This window comes from Tyto alba, unplaced genomic scaffold, assembly GCF_018691265.1.
Source record: "Tyto alba isolate M040663 unplaced genomic scaffold, T.alba_DEE_v4.0 Super-Scaffold_6, whole genome shotgun sequence".
NCBI lineage: Eukaryota > Metazoa > Chordata > Aves > Strigiformes > Tytonidae > Tyto > Tyto alba.
The window spans coordinates 44,133,056-44,152,834 of record NW_024881327.1 but is presented as its reverse complement, the minus strand read 5'-3'; the positions used below and the strand labels follow the sequence as shown (position 1 = coordinate 44,152,834).

General features: G+C 38.8%; 1 protein-coding gene across 4 annotated transcripts in view; it reads left to right on the top strand.

Moving 5' to 3' along the window:
- ACOX3 (acyl-CoA oxidase 3, pristanoyl) overlaps positions 1–12,822 on the top strand; it is a 37,271-nt gene extending 24,449 nt beyond the window's left edge. For all 4 annotated transcript variants that reach the window (XM_032984490.2, XM_032984488.2, XM_032984489.2 and 1 more), the window contains 8 exons: positions 860–980; positions 1,448–1,567; positions 2,228–2,341; positions 3,994–4,109; positions 6,682–6,856; positions 7,808–7,875; positions 8,386–8,472; positions 12,103–12,822. In XM_032984490.2, the coding sequence (XP_032840381.2) occupies positions 860–980; positions 1,448–1,567; positions 2,228–2,341; positions 3,994–4,109; positions 6,682–6,856; positions 7,808–7,875; positions 8,386–8,472; positions 12,103–12,222 (921 nt within the window). In that variant the 3' untranslated portion in view covers positions 12,223–12,822. The remainder of the gene's footprint in view (positions 1–859; positions 981–1,447; positions 1,568–2,227; positions 2,342–3,993; positions 4,110–6,681; positions 6,857–7,807; positions 7,876–8,385; positions 8,473–12,102) is intronic.
- The last annotated feature ends 6,957 nt before the right edge of the window (positions 12,823–19,779 follow it).

Below are 19,779 nucleotides of genomic sequence, written 5' to 3'. Positions count from 1 at the left end.
CTCCACGGGCTGCATGTCTGCATCTGCTCCACCGTAGATCTCCATGGATGTCGAGGGGGGCAGCCCTGCCCTCTAACCACGGGATACACGGAGGGAGGGGATCTTTGCACTGATGCACCTCCCCTTCTTCCTCCTTTTTTCTTCCACTGATCTTGGTCTTCATATAAGTGTCCTCCTCTCAACTCCCTCTCACAACTCCAACTCCTCCTCCCAGGTTCCCCTTCTTAAATACGTTATCACAGAGGCACAGCCACGGTCACTAATTGGCTCAGCCTTGGCCAGAGGTGGGTCCGACTTGGAGCCAGGGGACATTCTAGAAGCTTCTTACAGTGGACACCCTTGTAGCCCCCTCCCCTGCCACCAAAAAACCCACCACACAAACCCAGCACAGCTTGAAATATCAGTGAAAACAATGTAAGACAGAAAATATTATAAATATCCCCTTGGTGACTGGGGAGAGAGGGATTGCTTATGACACAGAGGGGCTAGAAGCTTTGTCTCAACATGCCACCTTCAACCACCTGCCTCTCCATCTTTGAGAGGAAAAGGTTGGCAAGCAGTGAACTGTCCCATGCAATGCTATGTCAGCTGGCACATCTGAGCTCAGATGTACCCATGTGTCCATTACCTGGCACAAATCATTGTTGTCCCATATAAGAAAGTTAGTGCTGAAGATTTTTCAGTTGCAGCAGCAAATAATATGCTCTGCCCTTACATAGATCTCAGAAATTTTTACGTATTTATTGCCAGTTATTCTTTTCTTCATTATAAAGCACTACACGTAGCTATGGCTGTAACTGGTCAAAAACTTACTTTGTGTAAAAGTTATTACTTACTTGTAACTTTTTTTTTCACAAAGGCTGATATGGGACGTGAGATTCATGCCTTATCCTCTGCCAGCAAACCACTGTCGTCTTGGACTGCTCAGCAGGCAGCCCAGGAGTGCCGAGAAGCTTGTGGAGGACATGGTTACCTTGCCAGTAAGTTACAGACTACTGCATACACTGATCAGAAAGAGAATGGTGATGTTGATGTGTTCTTTTACTGTTGTTGTGTCACGGTGTCTGAATTTTAGCAATACAGATAGACAGGGTTTTTCCCTCACATCCATATTTTCATAACTGATACCACAAAAAGAAACTAAACCCATGGAGCATCTGCACCAGTATTTGGACAGACTGTACATGTGATTCAGTCTCAATTCCAAAAATAAAGATGCAGACTTTACAGATGAAAATTCCTCTTGTAAGATGAATGCCACATTTTTCCAGTATTTTCATTTTCACAAGCTAGACAGTGAACTTTCAAGCTCATCTGTTGGTAACAATAGCTACACATACAGGAACAGACAACTCTCTTGCATTTTGTCATAGAATAATTATTTAAACGCCCTTATCTTCCATTAATACATTGCAATATATTAAATTGTGCATTTGATCTTGTTAAGTGAATCGTCTGGGTGAAATCCGAAATGACAATGATCCAAACTGCACATATGAGGGAGACAACAATGTCCTGCTTCAGCAAACCAGCAACTACTTAATGAGCTGGATGAATTGCATAAGAGGTAAGTTTTCATTGTGGAATCCTATGCTGAACCCAACAGTGTGCAGCTAATGGAATTGGGAGGTAATTTCATATTGAAATAATTTTATGGAGCATAAATAATGCGCTACAGACTCCCATCATACCATATATTCACAATACATAAATATTTGCTGCAAGAAATATTCTTTCTCCTAAATCTTGCAGAAGCTAGACAGATGTTTTGCCCTCCCTAGTCAGATTAAGTAGTATCTTACTCCTTGAGAAGTGCAGTTTAGTTCAGTGGAACTACTAAAGTTGTAAGCCCAAGTATCCTCTGCTCATTGTGCTTAAAAGAGTTCACATTGCCTGACCACGTATCAATATCCATCAGTACCTTTTGTAGTTCTCTAGATTTTGTTTCAATTTTCTAGCAGTGAGTTTCACCAGCATCTTACAGAACTGGAAAACTCATCAATAGGAGTTGTATCTTATGGGACTTATAGGCAGGGATGTCACATTTTTCAGCACTTGTGTACCAGTCCTCGTTTAGCTGGACTATTTATTTACTTAAATAATATTTATTTTATTATGGCCTAATTGCATCTGGCCTATTAAGAGTATGCGTGGCTTTGTAATAGGCTTATATTTTCAAAGAGTCCAATTTCTTTTCTCATATTTTTTATTTTCTTTGGTATTTCAGATAAGATTCCTTTTGAGTCTCCTTTTGGAACAATAAATGTTTTGCAAGACTACCATCATATCCTTGGCTGGAAATTCAGAGCCATTAGTGTTGAAGATTGCATGGACTCCTCAGGTAGCCTTCTGCTGTTCTTAAACTGATTCTAGAATCTTAAATTCCAGAGGAAAGGATACAGGGATTTGAGATTCAACCTCTTCTACTTATTAGATATTCATCATATTACTATTTGATGACTTTCTTTGTGTTACATGCTTTTTAATTTACTAAGAACATAGTCTGCATTTCAAAATATGTCCTATTGTCCCCATCCTCAATTCTGGAATGAAGGCTAGCATCAGATATTTTTCTTCTGATTTTGTTCCTCTAAAATAGCATTTGTGATCTAGGGGTTTTTGCCACTGTATTGCTGTTTTCAAGTAAAACTGCTGTAAGGGGCATTGATTACCACTACCTTATATCACACAATCACACAAATATCTTACTTTAGACAACCATACAAGTGATTTAGAAATACATTGAAAAGGTTTTAGGTGTGTCTGCTTTTGGTTGTATAGAGAAAAATAAGTAATGGTGAAAAGATTCCCTGCAGTTTTTCTGGCTTACTCTGCTATAATGAAATTAAGTATGACATTAGATACCATTCCCACTTTTGTATCACTGTGAACCCAGATTGGCCCTTGGAGGCAAAAGTTAACAAAGAAATGAGGAGGTAATGAGATAGTGACAGGGCACTGAGCAAAAGTGAATCTGTGAAACTGAGAACATACAGTTTTAATATAAGGGGCACTCAAGTTGATTCCTAGAATTCAGTAACCACTTCAGTCCTCAAATAGTTGCAAAAAAGCTGGACTTTGGATAGTGTTGCATAGTACCAAGTGAGGTAGTATCATAATAGCTATGGTGTAAAATCTGAATAGCCTCAAGACACAAAGGCTTATAAGAAAAAGACTAGTTCAAAACAACTGCTTGCTTTCTTCTTTGTTAGATGTCTCCAACTTGTGAAATCTAGCAGAGCACAAACTGGTGACTAAGCACATGTTCTTTCCTCTCTTGTAATACCTACTGAACCAAACTGTAATTTTAGAAATATCTGAGTTTATTGTTCCATTCTGTTAGAAACTGGACTCTTAATTCAGGTGCCTAAAGTTAAGCAGCATGTGAACACTCACAATTGGCTAAATAATATTCTACATTAAAACTTAAACAGACACAAACAAACAGGATTCACACCAGGACTTTATGCTGAAGTACTTTTTCTCCTTAATAGTCCCATGCTGCTCTAAATAATGCACTTATGTACAAAGCAGGTCATTCAAGTGCGATTACATCAGCCACCTTTGCAATGTTAGAAGTCATGCGCTTCCATGAAATGTGGACAGTCTTCTGTTCTTGTAGTCAGAAGAGACTGATTACCTTGTGGACCTAAGTCTTAATATGGGAAGAAAATAACAAGCTAAAAATATTGGATTGAGTCAGAAGTCTGAACTGAGCTGTAGGTATACCTTATCTTTTAGTTTAGGGTCAGTTTGAACTAGTGTATGGTCAGGCATGGTATGTGTTCACTGTACAGTTACAATCTGACTATCTTACCCAGATGTTACTTATTGCATCTGCAATAACAGGCAAACTCATGTTAATGGATTGATTAACTAACACTTTCACTTTTCATCTCAGGTAACAAAAACTGAGACTGCAATAGCATCTGCATGTGAATTCTTCCATTATAAATGTGAATATTAAGAATTTTGGTTTTCTCTTTTTCACAGTTCCTTTAGCAGCATATAAATGGCTGGTTTGCTACCTGCTCCGAGAAAGTGACCTGAAACTGAGCAAGGAGAAGCAGTCTGGGCAAAGTGATTTCGAGGCAAAAAACAACTGTCAGGTAATACTTACTCAGCTTTATTTTATTCACTTACTTTTATGCAAGTTTGTCAGATCCTGTTAGTTTTATCTTCTTGCCTCATGAAGTACAATTTCCTCAAGCATAAAGCAGCAAGTGAAGTAACTATTAAAATGTAATACCTGTCCACGTGCACTGTATTGAACAGGATAGCAGGAGGACAGTTAACCATCAGCAGAAATCTTCCAGGATATATTTCCCTTTGGAAAAGGTGCAGGCATGTGCTGGATGATGTCTGTAATTTTGATAGCACAACTTCTGAAGACTAAATGTACTACTATTAAATCTAATGCAGCATCTGATTATTACATCTCCATCTGCTCCAGTGGCCAAATACATACTGTAGGAAAGAATCTTGCTCTGGCAGGTAGGTAAACTAGATGACCTAATAGGTCTATTCCATCTCTAATTTCTATAGTGCAAAGTACTCATGGAAGATACCAGACTAACAGTATTGGAACTTGAAAAGGAAACACTGACAATCTACATGGAGCAGATCCACTCTCTCACCAGAGAGTTTTAACAGCTAGGAATGGCTTAACCCCAAATTGAAGCGTATATCCCCAAGCTCCCCAAATTCTTCCGTTACCTCCATGAAAGAAACAGGCTCACATCCAAGGAAAGAACACTTGTCATTTGTCACTGAGGAGAGAGCTGTTCCCTGAAGACAGCCAGTGTCATTCACCTTATCTGCAAAGCTCATTAAAAAACGGCAGGAAGGAATATTCAACTCTGCACCTAGAAAGAGCCAGCCTAGCTTCAACAGGGGATGGTCTCTGTGAAACCACTGGTAGAGTGGAGAAAATCTTTCCTGTTTTTACCGTAGAAGCTGCTTATTAGATAAACTCTTCAGGGTCACATTCAGAATAGGAATTGCCAGAAATTCAAGTCTGATTTGCCTGACAGTTGGCCAGCTCTTGGGAGGCTGGTGCCAGGGCCAGCGCAGTAGAGAAAATGGTTTGCTCAGAAGTATGAAGGTTCTCTTCTCTTTAATGTTCAAATGTGCTAAAATTTAAAAATACTTAGGCACACGAATGCTTTTGGGATAGGTATTGATATACCTTAGGTCATTAAGTTTTCTTTTCTCCCTACAATTCCTCTCCAGGACAGTGGGGCTTTTTATTTTAAATGGCATGCCTCAAAAACATCTGAAAATTATTTACAAGCTGTGCTTTAAAGACATGTACATATTTGATTTAAAACTTTCTGTGCATGAAGAAGCACTTTTCTGTCAGCCCAGTGGCTGACTAATACATAGTATTTGTTCTTGCTATGGGAGATCTGGAAGAGATTCCTGGCCTATCCCTAGGTTATTTAAGTTTGGGGATATCTTGATAGAAACAATACAGAAGTGCAAGCAAAGGTAAAGAAGGAAATTGAATTATAGGGGAGGAGAATAGGAGATTAAGTCTTAATACTTAATTTGCAGTGTTAACACTTACTTCATTCTGACTAGGGAATTGACATTTATATCTAAAAAAAATCCATTTAGGAAGGGGGAAGTCCTCCCTAAACCTGAAGAGACTATATGTGTATTTTGCAATTCATACTTGTGTCTGAGCTTGTACATAAGTATGCTACTGAACAGCTATCAAGAGAAACACAATAATCTTTGGAATATGCTTTTTTATAATGCCACAGTGGATTTCAATGCAAGGATGATACAATATTTAAAAGAAAAAAGAAAAACCAACGAACTGACTCTAAATAAAAACAAAACAAAACAAAACTGGATAAATGGGCTAAAAACAAACACCGGTTTACAGCATTGCAATGCAGCCACAAGAGCAATGGCTTCACATTCCCCTTCTGTTTACCAACTAGAGTGTTTTCAGTCAGCAGCCTATTTCTTGGTAGCACATATGACACAACACATCAAAGGTGAAAGTAGACAAGCGTTCCTACAGTCACTTTCTACAATCTTTCTACTTCCTACAATCACTAACTGGTGACTTGTCTTTCTGATCAGATAATTTGGACGGATTAGTTGGATAATTTTTTCAAAACATATTGCAATCTAATCATAATCTAGTCATAAGCAGAATCCACTCAAGCTAACGTGATCAGATTTTTCATTTATTATTTTAAGGGACTGTAATAAGTTTTCAATAGGTTACTTAACCGCTTTGAAGATTTTATCCTCTTTATAGACTCTGCATAATATTAAATAAATGTAGACCTACCTTTATCCTCTTAGAGTTATATGGGTTTATTAATAATCCTAAAGTCAGCAAACCTGATTTTGCAAGGTTTTCTCTCTGCCATAGCTACTTGATCCCATACAGTCTGGGTGCAACTGCCAAATTACACTGGTAATGAGCATACACTCTGTGCTCCCTTTCATGAGGCTTTTCACAACTAACCTTTTCAAAGACCTTGTAGAAAAAGTTTTCTCCTAGAGTTTCTTCTTAGACTTTCTTTGATCTCAATCTAGATCAGCAGATCTAAATCAACAGATCTCCACTAACTTCACTACAGTAATGCCATTATGCACCAGCCGAGGATTGGTTATTTGTATTTTGTTACTCAGTGTCCTTCTTTTCTGTTTCCTAAGGTGTACTACTGTCAATCATTAGCCATTGCTTTTATTGAACAAACAGTCTTACAGAGATATCATGACTACACTCATGATCCCAACATACCGTCTACTCTGCAGCCAGTGCTTAAGAATCTCAGTGCTCTGTATGGACTCTGGTCTTTAAGTAAACATCTGGCTGTGCTCTACCAAGGTGAGATCAGCTCCCTGAATATACTGTGTCACTTTAGGAGTCTCTCAAATTAGATGAGGCAGATACTCAGATTTATTCTAATCAAAATTGTGTAGCACTCCAACTTAAGGGATGATTAACGCCAATGTTAGGGATGATGACCTAAAGTGCACGTCTCACTCACCCAGCAAGGTGAGGGTTCTCAACCTCAAGGAGTTACCTTCAGCAGCATCCTGATCGAAGGGGAGAGTCCCTGACCACAATCCCACTGCTCCAAGGAGAACTGGTTCAACTTGTCCTCTGGCGGGACTCCATTTATAACCTAGTCAAATCTGATCTGAAGTCATATATGGTCATCTGTCTAGAAACTTCTCTCAGCCAAGGTGTTTCATTGGCTGAAGGCCTTGTCTGTTGACCGAAGGGCCTTTCCTTTCCTATCCCTCAACCAAGGTGTGCTTGTGACCCGTCACCACATGGCAGGGCAACTCAACCCCCAACCCGCAGCTTCTAGTTTTAACTCTTCCTTTCAGCAGTCGAAAAGTTTCAGTCTCTATTGGTGCAGGTGCACCTGCCACAAGAGTCCTAACTTGGAAGGGGGAGGGAATCCTAGTTAGGATTTACATTCGAGCCTTTTCTTATTACACGTGTAATATAAAACATTATGGACAAAATTTTCAGGAGCGGGAATCTGGAGTGACAAATTAAGCCAAAAGACTCTCTCAGCTCAGAGATGATGAAGGGCTCATAAGTTTTGCTGTGGTCCAGTGCTTAGAGAGAGGATGGGAGATAGGCAGCAAGATGATGCTGTAGTGCAGCCTGTTAATGCAGAAGCCTCCAAATGTCTTAGATTAATGGTTTTCACAGGAACATCTGTTTAGTCACCTGAATACTGAACTGATTAAACTCCTTTGTAAAAGGATTGTATCAGTGTAGTCTTAACTGATATAAGTTTCTTTGTGAATGTATTTGCAGGTGGCTATGCTTCAGGTGAACAAGCTGGTAGATTTATTCAGAATGCTATTCTGGAGCTCTGCTACAGGGTAAGCCTTCAATATTGCTTTTTGTGATAAAATAATAATATATTATAGAAATAATAAAAAATAGGTATACCGGTTATTCTGTACTTCAGGGGGTAAATTAGCAGGATATTGCATTAATAGTTTCTGAATGACTTTCTGTAAAGTATAGCAACTCATTGACCTTGGATCTAGTCCTAGTTTATTTACCAAAAAATTAAAACCAATATATCTTACAAACTAAGGCTATCATTTGTGGCCTTGCAGCAGTGAAATACTGCTGTCCAGTTCTATTTATTAAATAACTGTGTGAGCTCACTAATTTTTTTTCTCAACACAAAAGCTTTTCAAACTGGATTATATTCTTCACAGGTAAGCAAAATTTCAAAGAATCTGGACTCCTTCTTATGGATTTCTCTTGAGTTACCAATAGCTGGTACTTTATGAAAATAATCTTTCTGCTGCTCTGTAGTTCACAGATAGCCATGGAAAACTACAGAAGTTGCCAACTGTATGTCTCTTGTTTTTAAACAGTTGAAAGATGATGCAGTTGCCCTGGTTGATGTCTTTGCTCCTCCTGACTTCATTCTCAACTCTCCCATTGGTAAAGCTAATGGAGAGGTAAGAAAACCCATTTTAAAATTTCTAAGTTTAATAATTAAGAAATGTATTGACTGTAAATTGCCATAACTCATTCAAGACGCTTCACAGCTACAAATGAAAAGGAAGACATTTTTTCAGTGGAAAGTACCAGAGTTAAATAGATATCAGCAGAAAATGACATTTTGTGTTTGCTGGAGATAGGCTAGAATGGGAAACTCCTACAGTATTGTTCTAGTTTGCTCTTGTGGACATCTGTCCTGCTGAAAAAAAAAAAAAAAAAAGAAAAAAACAAACATCTCCTAAGATTCCTTCGGGAATAATATGTCTTTAGTATACAGCTTAATACCTTGGAGATGTCCTAAGGTGTTTTTCTTCTCTGCCTAGGACTTCTGCTTACTTTATTGTTGTTCACATTACACCCAGTTTGTGTGATGTGCATACAAATGATACAGAAATTATTTATTTCTTTTAATTCTTCATAAAAGTTTTTATTTTAATAAGAGAAAGAAAAATTTAAAACTTGTTCCAGTTAAAAATTGCATCAGAAATTGCACAATTCTTTGAGAATTCTGTTTATCCAGTGGGAATTCTAGGTTATAATAGAGTATCTTGTACTAATCAGTGCAAAGTACCCCATTACCCAAGGCATCTCAGTAATCTTAATACAGGCTTGAAGGATGCTGTTTTGTTAGCACTTTTACTTGATTTAATGAATATATAATCTATCCTTGTTAAGTTTGAGAGAGTTTTTTTGTACAGTCTAAAGTACAGAAAGCAAGAGTTGAATTGAGAGCATAAGAATGACCATACTGGATCCAGTTCACAGAATACTCTAACTGAAAGTGGCCAAGGAGAATACTGTATGAAACAAATTAAATATCGAGATGTTCTTTCCCTGGTGTCTCGACTGTTGGGAGTTGGTGGTTTAAGAGATATCTCGTGCCATAGGTTGTATTTGTACCATTCTATTTGATAGACACAGATGTATCTATCCTCCATTCATTTTTCCCATCCATTTTCAAATTCATCTGTCTTTTGGCTTCCATAATTTATTTATGAGCATTGTGAAAAAATACTTCCTAGTCCCAGTCCACATACTTTTACTATCTGTGGGGGCCTTTTCATTCCTCTGACAGGCTTTGTTTTACTTCTCTATATCTTTCCTTGTTCTGCCACATCCTTTCTGTGGTGTCATAACCAGACCTACAAACAGGATTCAGGAGGCGGGTGCACCATGGATTTGGCTATACTAGGTCATGGTCCCTCTATGATGTTTTTTCTCTTGACGTATTTAAAGAGCTATATTTTATTCCCAAGTCTCAGCAAAATTCTTGCTCACTGGCCAACCCTACTCAGCAGAGCCAAGCTGTGGGGTAACTATTATGTAGACACTCGTGTCACAGTACGGTAGTTTGGTTTAATGTGGATAGATACTGTAGAGAATCACTAGAGCCTGGGGACACTGCCAGGAAGTTTGACAGGGTTGCTGAGTCAAGTTTACTCAATGCTTTTCAATATTCTCTGTCTGTGTCTTCATGTCTAAAGTTGTCCATCATTCCCATGGTGATCAAGCAATACAGAAGGCAGCCCAGATATTTCTAAAGAAATGCTGACATAACAGAGTTATTACTTTGGTAACACAGCCTTTCGAAATAAAGAAGGAAAGGCTAGCTCTGCATATCCAGTCAATTCAAAAAGAGGACTATAACCATCACTGGAAACTTTGTTTCCATTACTGTGGATTTTTGAGCATTAAGTTAATGAAAGAAATCATGGGAGGGAAGCTCCAAAGGTAACTAAGAAACATCATCTGCAAGAAAGTTAAGAATATCTGCATTGGCCAAAAGCCCTTTTTCACCCATTATTCTATCTCTTAAGAGAAGCCGTGAGCAGATGCTATAGGCAGGAATATAAAATATGGTGCAAGTACACAGTGTTGCTAGAATACTACCCCCTTTCTAGCAGTCAGCTGAAGATTTCTTATGAGCAGTGAGAAAACTGTCATGTAATGGATTTGGCTAGTTCCTCTTTGGCTGTTTCCTCTTTGGCTAGCTCTTACATCACACAAATACAGAAGCCACAGAGACTTATTAATATTAGAGACTAACATTAAGAATATAATATATAAGACATGCAAATAGGACTCCGAACACTACTGACTTCCTTGTGTACTAAATATTTGGTAAGTTTTTTGTAAGTTCATTAAGTCTTATTAAAATAATTTCAAGTAGCAATACCCAACTCATGTTCTGCAGAATTCAGGAAGGTTTTCTGAACTGCTTCTAAGTCTATGTTTTTCGACTTGTGTAAATATTTTCAACTGAAATTGGAAAAAGGCTGCCAATCCCTCACTCAAAGAAAATACTTAATAAAGCTTCTTGTCTTCTGGCTGTCTGTATTTAATTCTTTATTCATTGATATCTTTGCAACTTCTAAAAACCAATGCAAACATTTTAGTAAAATTACACTATGGTAAAGAATAGGTTATCCAAGCATAACAGAACAATGAATTTAATTCAGGATAATCTATGTTGTCCTGCAGTAGAGTGCCTTGCACTCCAGATCTGAGCCACAGATCATAATCAGAGCAGAAGAAAAGTTTCCAAATTTGTTATGGGCAACTCTAAGCAATAAATAAGAAACTTTGATGGATATAATTTCCCTGTAGAAGCTCTGACAATCACAATTTAAGTATGCAAAGTTATTGCCACATTATGCCCTGCCCCACAACATTTATTTCAAGATTAATTAAAAATTGTTAGACAATATTAAAACAAACTTGGAGTGGAATAAATAGTAAACACTAGCCCACATATCAAGGTAAAACATATTTAATATTAAATATTATATTTCAGCATCTATTTAAATGATCACAAATATATAGGGCCAAGCCATCTTTTGATATAGAAGAAAAGCTTTTCATTTTGCATAACTGACTGGTTTAATACTTCGTTAATGTTGTGTTATACTGTACTCAAACTTACTGCTGAAAATAGGGCCTTCCTTTCCTCATCTTTCTATCATGTTATTTAAAGTTTTAAGCTTCAGTTAATTATGAACTGCCAAATATTGCTTAAAATTATACTTTTGCAGAATTTACTTCCCATGTACTTTTTTTAACCATTCCACATAAAAATGCAAATTAATGAAGATGATGAATTAACAGTCTGCTTATGAGAGAGGAGTTTCTCATGCTCCAGTCGAACAGTTCATATCTGAGAGAGAAGTTTTACTACTTTCCAGAAATGTGTTGAAATAAAGGTAAAACCAGACATGCATGAGTGCTTCCAGACAGTCTTAAGCTTTGGACAGAACAAGGATTAGCTTCATATATCCTTGTTTCCAAATTTCTACCTTTGATAATAGAACTCATGTCAAGTTGAAAACAAGAAATTATAAAGGTTACTGGTTTCCTGCTCCTATGCCAAGGATGGTCTAAATGATTTACACAGGTATCTGATGTTTACAGTACTTTGAAATTTTGTGCTTTATCTTTGTGTTTATTCTTGTCTGTACACAATTATTCACATTTGTTATCTAGAAATTCAATCACAATATCATTTCAACTGATTAGATAATTTATCTTGCAGAAGTTTTCTTTGGTTTATTTTCTGTATGAATTAATCCTTTTTTATTATTATTTTGCAGTTGTATAAAAATATGTGGGCAGAGATCCTTCAAGGCAGCAAAGCTCTGAACAGACCTTCATGGTGGGCAGAATTTTGTATTAATAAACCTGTTACAGGCGGGCTGAGGCCAAAATTGTAAACCAAACAACTTGTAAGATGCTGGATGGGCCTGAGATGGATACTGTATTTCAAACATCAAGAGGAAATGAAACCATATGTCAAACACTGAAAATGAAAGAGATTTTCATAGACAAGTGCCAAGTGTTAAAAATTACTTTGAAATCAAGTCCAACTTGGACTCAGGGTCTGTTAACATAATAATGACAGGAGCAAGGGCAACACATCTGCACACTACTCATATTTACTCAATTAAATACAAAAAAATTAAGATTCATTATGATCACTGCTTTACAAAGTTTCTATAAAAGAAACGTTCCAATCAGTCTTTTGACTTTACTATCATATTACAGAAGTTAAATAATTAAAAACCATTTCCCACCAGGGAATTTGAAGAAAAAAGAAAAAAGACATCAAGAACACCAACAGTGATAAACCTGTAATAAGGGATGGGAATCATTTCCAGCAGCCCCTTTGAAGTCTTTGAAGCTATTCTGATGTACTTCATATGCCTTTGTGTTAAAATACTTGATTGTTCTTTCAGTGCAAGAGAAGATTGGGATTTTAGATTATCTGTCTTTAAATGGTGTGTAACTCTGTAGGTAAAATTAATTGAAGATGACTCATTTATACATCTTTTTTAAAAAAAGTATGGTAACGCAAACTTATAAGTCTTATATATGTTCTTGGTTGGTGTGTTGGGTTTCTGTGGTGTGGTTTTTTGGTAGCAGGGCAGGGAGCTACAGCAGGGGGCCCTGTGAGAAGCTTCTCGAAAGCTCCCTCAGCTCCAAGTTGGACCTGCCTCTGGCGAAGGCCGAGCCAATTACTGATGGTGGCTGCACCTCTGCAGTAACATATTTAAGAAGGGGAACCTGAGAGGGGTTTGGGATTTATGAGGAGTTGTAAGAAGGACAAACACCAAGGTCAGCATGAGGAAGGAAAGGGACATGGGGGAGGTGTGCCAGAGCAGAGAGCCCCGTATCCCGTGGTAAAACGGCAGGGCTGCCCACGTTGCCACTCACCAGTGGAGTAGAGGCTGACCTGAAGCCTGAGGAGAAAGCCACTCCAGGACAGGCATTTGCACTTAAAGTAGGCTGGGACTCTGAGGGGAGAAGCGGCCCCCGCTGTTGTAGTTTGGTGCTGGGAGGACTGCAACATGCCGGGGTGACCCACGCCGGAGCAGCATGGGAATGGCTGCGGCCCATGAGGAGGACTCACATCAGAAAAGGTTCGTGGAGGACTGACTCCAGTGAGAGAGGAGGCACGTGGAGCAGGGGAGGAATGTGCAGTGTTCCCCCCACCTCCCGAGATGGAAGGAGCGGCGAGCTGAGTGTAACCCCCATCCCCTACCCCCTGCGCTGCTGAGGGAGGAGGTAGAGAGATGGGAACCAGAGCTGAGCCTGGGAAGAAGGTAGGGGTGGAGGAGGTGTGTTTTTTGGGTGTGGTGGCGCTTCTCACTGTCCCCACCTTGTCTGTTAAGTGTTGTCTTTGTTAGCATTTGATTTAAAGTGATGTTTTCTTTTTTTTCCTCCTCTAAAAAGTCTGTCTTTTGCCTGTGACCATAATGGGTGAGCTGCTCCTCCCTGTCCTTAGATGGTCATATTCTCCTTCTCATCCCGGATGGGGGAAGGAGTGAGTATAGAGTTGCGTGGTGCTCAGTTGCCCTCTGGGCCTAAACCACAACAGTTGGTTGTAATGTTTTCAATACTGCAAAACCAGTATCAAGCATGAGATAGATTGACACACAGAGAAACTGCATCTACATTTTAGGTTAGAATATACTCAAATTATTATAAATATGGTCTTACAAGAACATATGACAGTGGTAGTCATTATTGACCATATTAGGTCTCAGCTATACTCTTTCAGCTATATTAACTATCAAATATTTTTATTCACAAATGGAAGACACTAACAAAGCTTTGAAAAATCATACTATTTTATGTTTTAGATCGCTGTGAAAATCAAATCCATTTTTCCTTTATTGTATCTATGAACTGAAGAGCTGTTAAAACCTAATTCCTGTTGCCCTTACTGTTGTTAGCAGTCCTATTTTATGTTAAAAAAATGAGTATAATGAATAATCAGGGATGAATTATGGTTTGGACTATTAAATAAATGTGATTTCAGTACTTGAGTATTGAATTCTGCTTGAGCCCCTTGTCCTCATGGGGTTTTATAATTTCATCTGTTGTTGCAGTGTCGATGTATGAAAGTTTGTAAGTCTTTACAGATTGCCACGATGGGACCAAGTAGTTCTGTAGAGGCTTCTTTGATTCCATCTAAATCTGACATAGCTCAGGAAACATTTCATGGCTGGAGAATGTATTGAAAGTCCAGTGACAAGATTTCTTAGAGTACCTCAAGGTAAATTTATTTACTAAACAGATTTTTTGTTAAAGTTTTTGTTTGTATTTTTAAGACCAGTTTGTCAAAGAATCTGAGGACTCCAGGTACTTAAAAACGCAAATACAATTTAGGATAGGCCAGACAGAAGCTTTATTAACTGTGATCATAGAGAGAGAACATTCGGAGAGCATCTTCCCCCTCTGCTCCCCTGTTCTCCACCAAGTGATTGCAGAGACCCAACCTATATGCTGTTTCAGAAAAAAAGAAAGAGGTGAGGAAAAGCAATCATTTCAATGTTAGCAAAGCCAAGTATCCATCCCTGGAGGCATGGACTCAGTAGGTAGCTTGCTAACTGCTACAATTCGAAGGAATTGGACAGTAAATAACATGGCAATATGAAGGGATGGCACTTGGTGGAGCCTGTATTAGTGGCACTCCCCGTGTTATCAGCTCAGAATTGGGAAGTTGGAAACAATCATAGACTCTTAGCTTTTAGTTGAAAGGAGTGTTCTTTTAGTAAAGATAACTTCTCACCAGATCTCTAGATAATAATTTTACCACCACAAATCCGAGGTCAATTAAACATGATCACGCTCAACACACTTCAGTAAAAGAAAAAACAACAGGCAAACACCCCAAAATGCTGAAACTGTTGTTTATGGTCCCATCAGAAAAAAGGATAAAAGTTACCTTGTTAAACCTTACTTGTATATTTTTTTTTTCTAATTTAATTTCTTTGCCAGAGAAAGTCAGTGTTGCCCATGGTTTTTTCTGCCTCTATTCTTTCTTCTCTTCTAATGAGGTACCATAATTCAGGATGTCCTAATAGAAGCTCTTTGTCTAGCTACTGAACTGTAGGAAACAGTCAAAAGTTTAGCCTTCTTTGCTGAAAAAAATCCCAGCACCACAGTATAAAGTATTTATTTTCTTTGAACTGTTTTGCCTCTTTCAATAACACCCAAGAAGTGGCATCAACCCATGAGAAAAAAAAAATACAGCTAAATACCTATCATTAGATATTATGGAATCATGGATTATCATAATAATGGATTATTATTATTATCTTCATCTGCTTTCCATACCAATAGGAAATCCAGCTAATCTCTCCTGCTTACATCTGTGCAGACTTGACAGAAGTAGGCAGAGCACGGTGTGCCTGATATCCAGTGTGACCACCAGGACCTCTGTTAGTGAAAAAGGCAAATGGGGAAGAAAACGCCGAGACCTGTAGCATTGATCTGTCACTCCACATTTTGTGCTGTCAATTGATCAGCATTATTTCACCGTCTTACATGTGTGTGATGTCACCATAACCTCTGCACCCTTCATAAGTGATGTGGTGTTTTCCTGCCTCTTTCTTCCCAGCTGGGAAACAGAGCTGTATCTAAGTCTTGCATATAGACTATAAATCTTCTTGAGGCCTTTGTAGCCCAGAAGAAAAAACAAGGGTATTTGGCGTGTAGCTTAAGCCACCTTCATCCAAAAAACCCCCTAAGAAATCAGCTGTGTCACTGTAGAACAGAACTGAGGGCCCGGTGAGCCCCAGGGATACCCACCAAACACATGACAGGGCAAACGGACACCTCTGTAGAGAGATATTCCTAAAATGTTCCTGCTAATCTTATTTATTATGGCTATTTAGCCAACATCCAAACTCCCTGATAAAAGCTGAGCTACTCTGTGCTGATAAGGACTGTACAAATGGGCAGGAAAATGTGCTGTTTGTTCTGAAAAGCTTCTGACTTTGACTAGAGCGAGCATTGTGGAGAGTGCATCAGGAACATGTTTATGGGAAGACAAAATGAGATACTCGGTAAAATGTCACAAGTATGGGCACTAATATGAACTGTCACACAGCTCGCTCTAAGCCTAGAGCTTCATGGGACCCTTGGATACCCACAAAGTTAATGGCAGGAGTTAGACACCTAAGCACCAAAGCTGAAATAAGTAAAAGCAAAGCAGGGGTACCATGAGGCCTTGGGGATTTACTCTGTGTAACACCACACATCTCTGTACCCGCAGCCGTGGGGTGATGGTGGATGATCACCAAGACTGTTTGCAAGCTCAGTGCAGGTGTTCAGCAGCTACTGGGCTTTGTATGCTCCCAGCAAAGTCTCTCTCCATTTATCTCACACCCAGTACAAAGCCACGGCACAGCAAAGGCAAGCTCAAGTGACCAGAGCCACTCTGCACTCAATATTATCAAAACTAGTATTTTCTGTATGAATATGTTGATAACCATTCTTTAATCAGTTATGACTATGAATTTTTGACCTATATGTTAAGCCAGACCTGTGTAATTAAATGATGAAAATATCCCTTTCCTCTGAAGTTAGCAATAAGCCAAAGGTTCTAGAGGTTTTCTACATCAAGCTTCTCAGGGCAGCAGGAAGTGTGAACTTGCAGAGCTGCAGCATGGAGGGAGAAAGATGTCATGAAATTTAGCATCCAATTATCCACTAAATCATAGGACAGTAATTCAGCAACTACCACAAGATGTCATTATTATGTGCAGTTTGTTCCTCTTAACAGGACATTAGAGAAAAGAGGCCTCTGACAGAACAGAAAAGTCATTTCCCTTACAGTTCAAATGGCAAATAAGTTGGATATGTCATTTTAACTTGGTTGGGGAGCTGGGTCAAAGGCTGTCAAATAGCTTCAGTCGAAAACAGTTTGGCCATGGGAATCTGTCCTTTCAGGCTGCCACATGAAGGCAGCTAAATCTGTCACTAGAAGGCTGAAGCCAAGTAGGCCTGAAAGAGCCCGAACCTACTGTTTCCCCCGTGCCCATGGCTTGTCTCCTCAATAGTCATATTTTCTTTCTTTCTGACTTTGTCAAACCGCCTACCTGCCAAGGGTATTTTAAACTGGTTTCTTCTGTGATGTGATATTTCTGCTGATGTGACTCAGTTAAAGCGGAAGCTCTCTTTCTATCAGAAAAAAACCACAAATTTTTCATGTGCGTTAGGACAATACAATTTATGTATTGGCAAGGTCAATACATAAATATTTCACATCACCTTTTGTAGGAGTGATGGTGTCAGGAGAAAGGCTTAAGGAGCCAGATGGAAGCCCTACTATCTTTACAGCTGCAGTTCTGAGTATATGGGTTTCCCAGAGGTGCAGAGATAAGTAGACTCATATGCTGCCATTTATGTCTGAAAGCTTCTTTCCCACTGTAATAAATGATTTATCATGTGTTCTGCAGAGTAGCAAGTTTCTCTTCTGTTTGCCTTTATTCATGTATTTTCTTTATTGACTTGATGTATTTTCAAACCTAAGTGGTGATTTAATACTAGTGCATGCTATCAGCACAACTGGTCTCTCAGATGCAGCCACATGGATATCACAGAGGCCTGTATTTCTGCTTGTAGCACTGTACCTCCATGGGCCTTAGCAATGTTTTGTTATTCCCAATTCTCATTATCCTGAGATCAGAGTAAGGCTCCAGATCATGTTAGCTCGGTTCACTGGCCTAAGGAGCAGCATAAGCAAAGCGGAGCTCACTGCATGAGACATCCATGTGATAGTATAATCTGAGACAGACAGATCCAGCCCAGGGAAGGTCAACTGTGATCACAGCAGGCTGCCCACAACACTGCCAGTGGGAACAGAAGCATAAAGCTTCACTCTTCTCCAAGCAAGTCGAGTCTCAGGTTTATCAAATACAAGCAGAGCATTTCACATTATTTCCTTTCAGAGTCAGAGAGAGAGAGAGATGCATGCAGTTATTGCTGAGAGCAACAGTTCTGCTGACTACCTTGCTTTTTTTTTCCCAAAATGTTTACGGTCTGGTGGCATTTGTTCAGCATTCCCACAGCACGAATTTCTCTTGAATAAATGCAGTTTCCATCAGGATTTTCTTTACTGAGTTTATCAAAGAATAGACCGGCAAGTGTGTGGCTAGAACAATTCCCAGTGGATTTGCTGAAGCAAATTTCCACATTTTTTTACATTTTTATTTGGGAGCTATGGTCAACTGAGATCTGCAGAAGACTCCAAATACCCAGTGTCAGTGGGCAATAGCCACCTTAACCTGCCCATGTTCTTCCACACTCCTTCAGATTGCCCTCCCCAATGCTTTTCACTTGCACATTGTCTCCTCTGTACTCACAGCTCTGCTAAAATATCATTTTCGCCAAATCATAAAATAACCATTGTTGTTCCTCCTTTTATGCAGAGAATAATTTTAAATCTTAAGTTCTTTGGTGGAGAAAATGTCTCAATTCATAATGAGAATTTTACTTAGAAGGGCAATAGCTTGCAGTGTGCACGCCACAGAGCAATAACCAGGAGGTGGAAAACAGCCCGTGGAAGGACCTACAAGGAGCACTGTTTTGGTCAGACCTGTGACTGACAGAGACATGCCTTATGCTTTCAGCAGGTGATCAGTGGGCCAGGACACCTTCTAAAGCATCCAGAGAAAAGCAGCCATACAACATATACTGCACTGACCTTACCTCCTCCACGAGGTCTTTTGGGGCAGCCTATACATTAGCAATGGAAAACCATTGCCTGAGAACAAAACCTCTTTTAACAGTGTAATGTGTTATTTTTGCAAAATGTAAGAATCAAGCCAGGAATCTATAGACAGACATCATTCCCTATAGCAAAAATATACAACTGTTTATGAGTCAAATAATGTACTCAGCAGGTAGTTCTGCACTGTATTTACGTGTTTTTATCACCAGGATGTGATGAAATGCTTTCCAGTCCCTTAGAAACCCAGGAGGATGTTAAGCAACACTTTAAAATCATCAGACCCATATAACTAGCAACAAAAGATTTTGAAGTCTTGACTAGTAAGACTTGACTGACCTACTCATAGTCATTGCTGTTATATTTAAGAGTATCAAAGAAAATCCACCAGATTAGAGTTTGATTAATATTACACCAAAATTTTAAAAAGACAGAAGAGTGGTGAACATGATTCTATCACAAGCAGGATAATGGAAAATCTGAAGGAGGATTCAGCTAATAAACTAATTAGCATATGGTAACACAACAAATATCAGTCAGAAATTTTATAGAAAATAGACTTTGTCAGACAAATCTGATTTCATTCTTGGAGGAGTTTCCAGGTATTCTCAAACTCTGTTTTTTGAATTTATGTGACATGCAATGTAAACACTGAGCTCTAAGACACCATAGTGAGTGTTACATGACACTGTGAGTGAAAAATAAGCGTTCTATATATCAGTAAAACACACTTTAATTGGATTAGGAACTT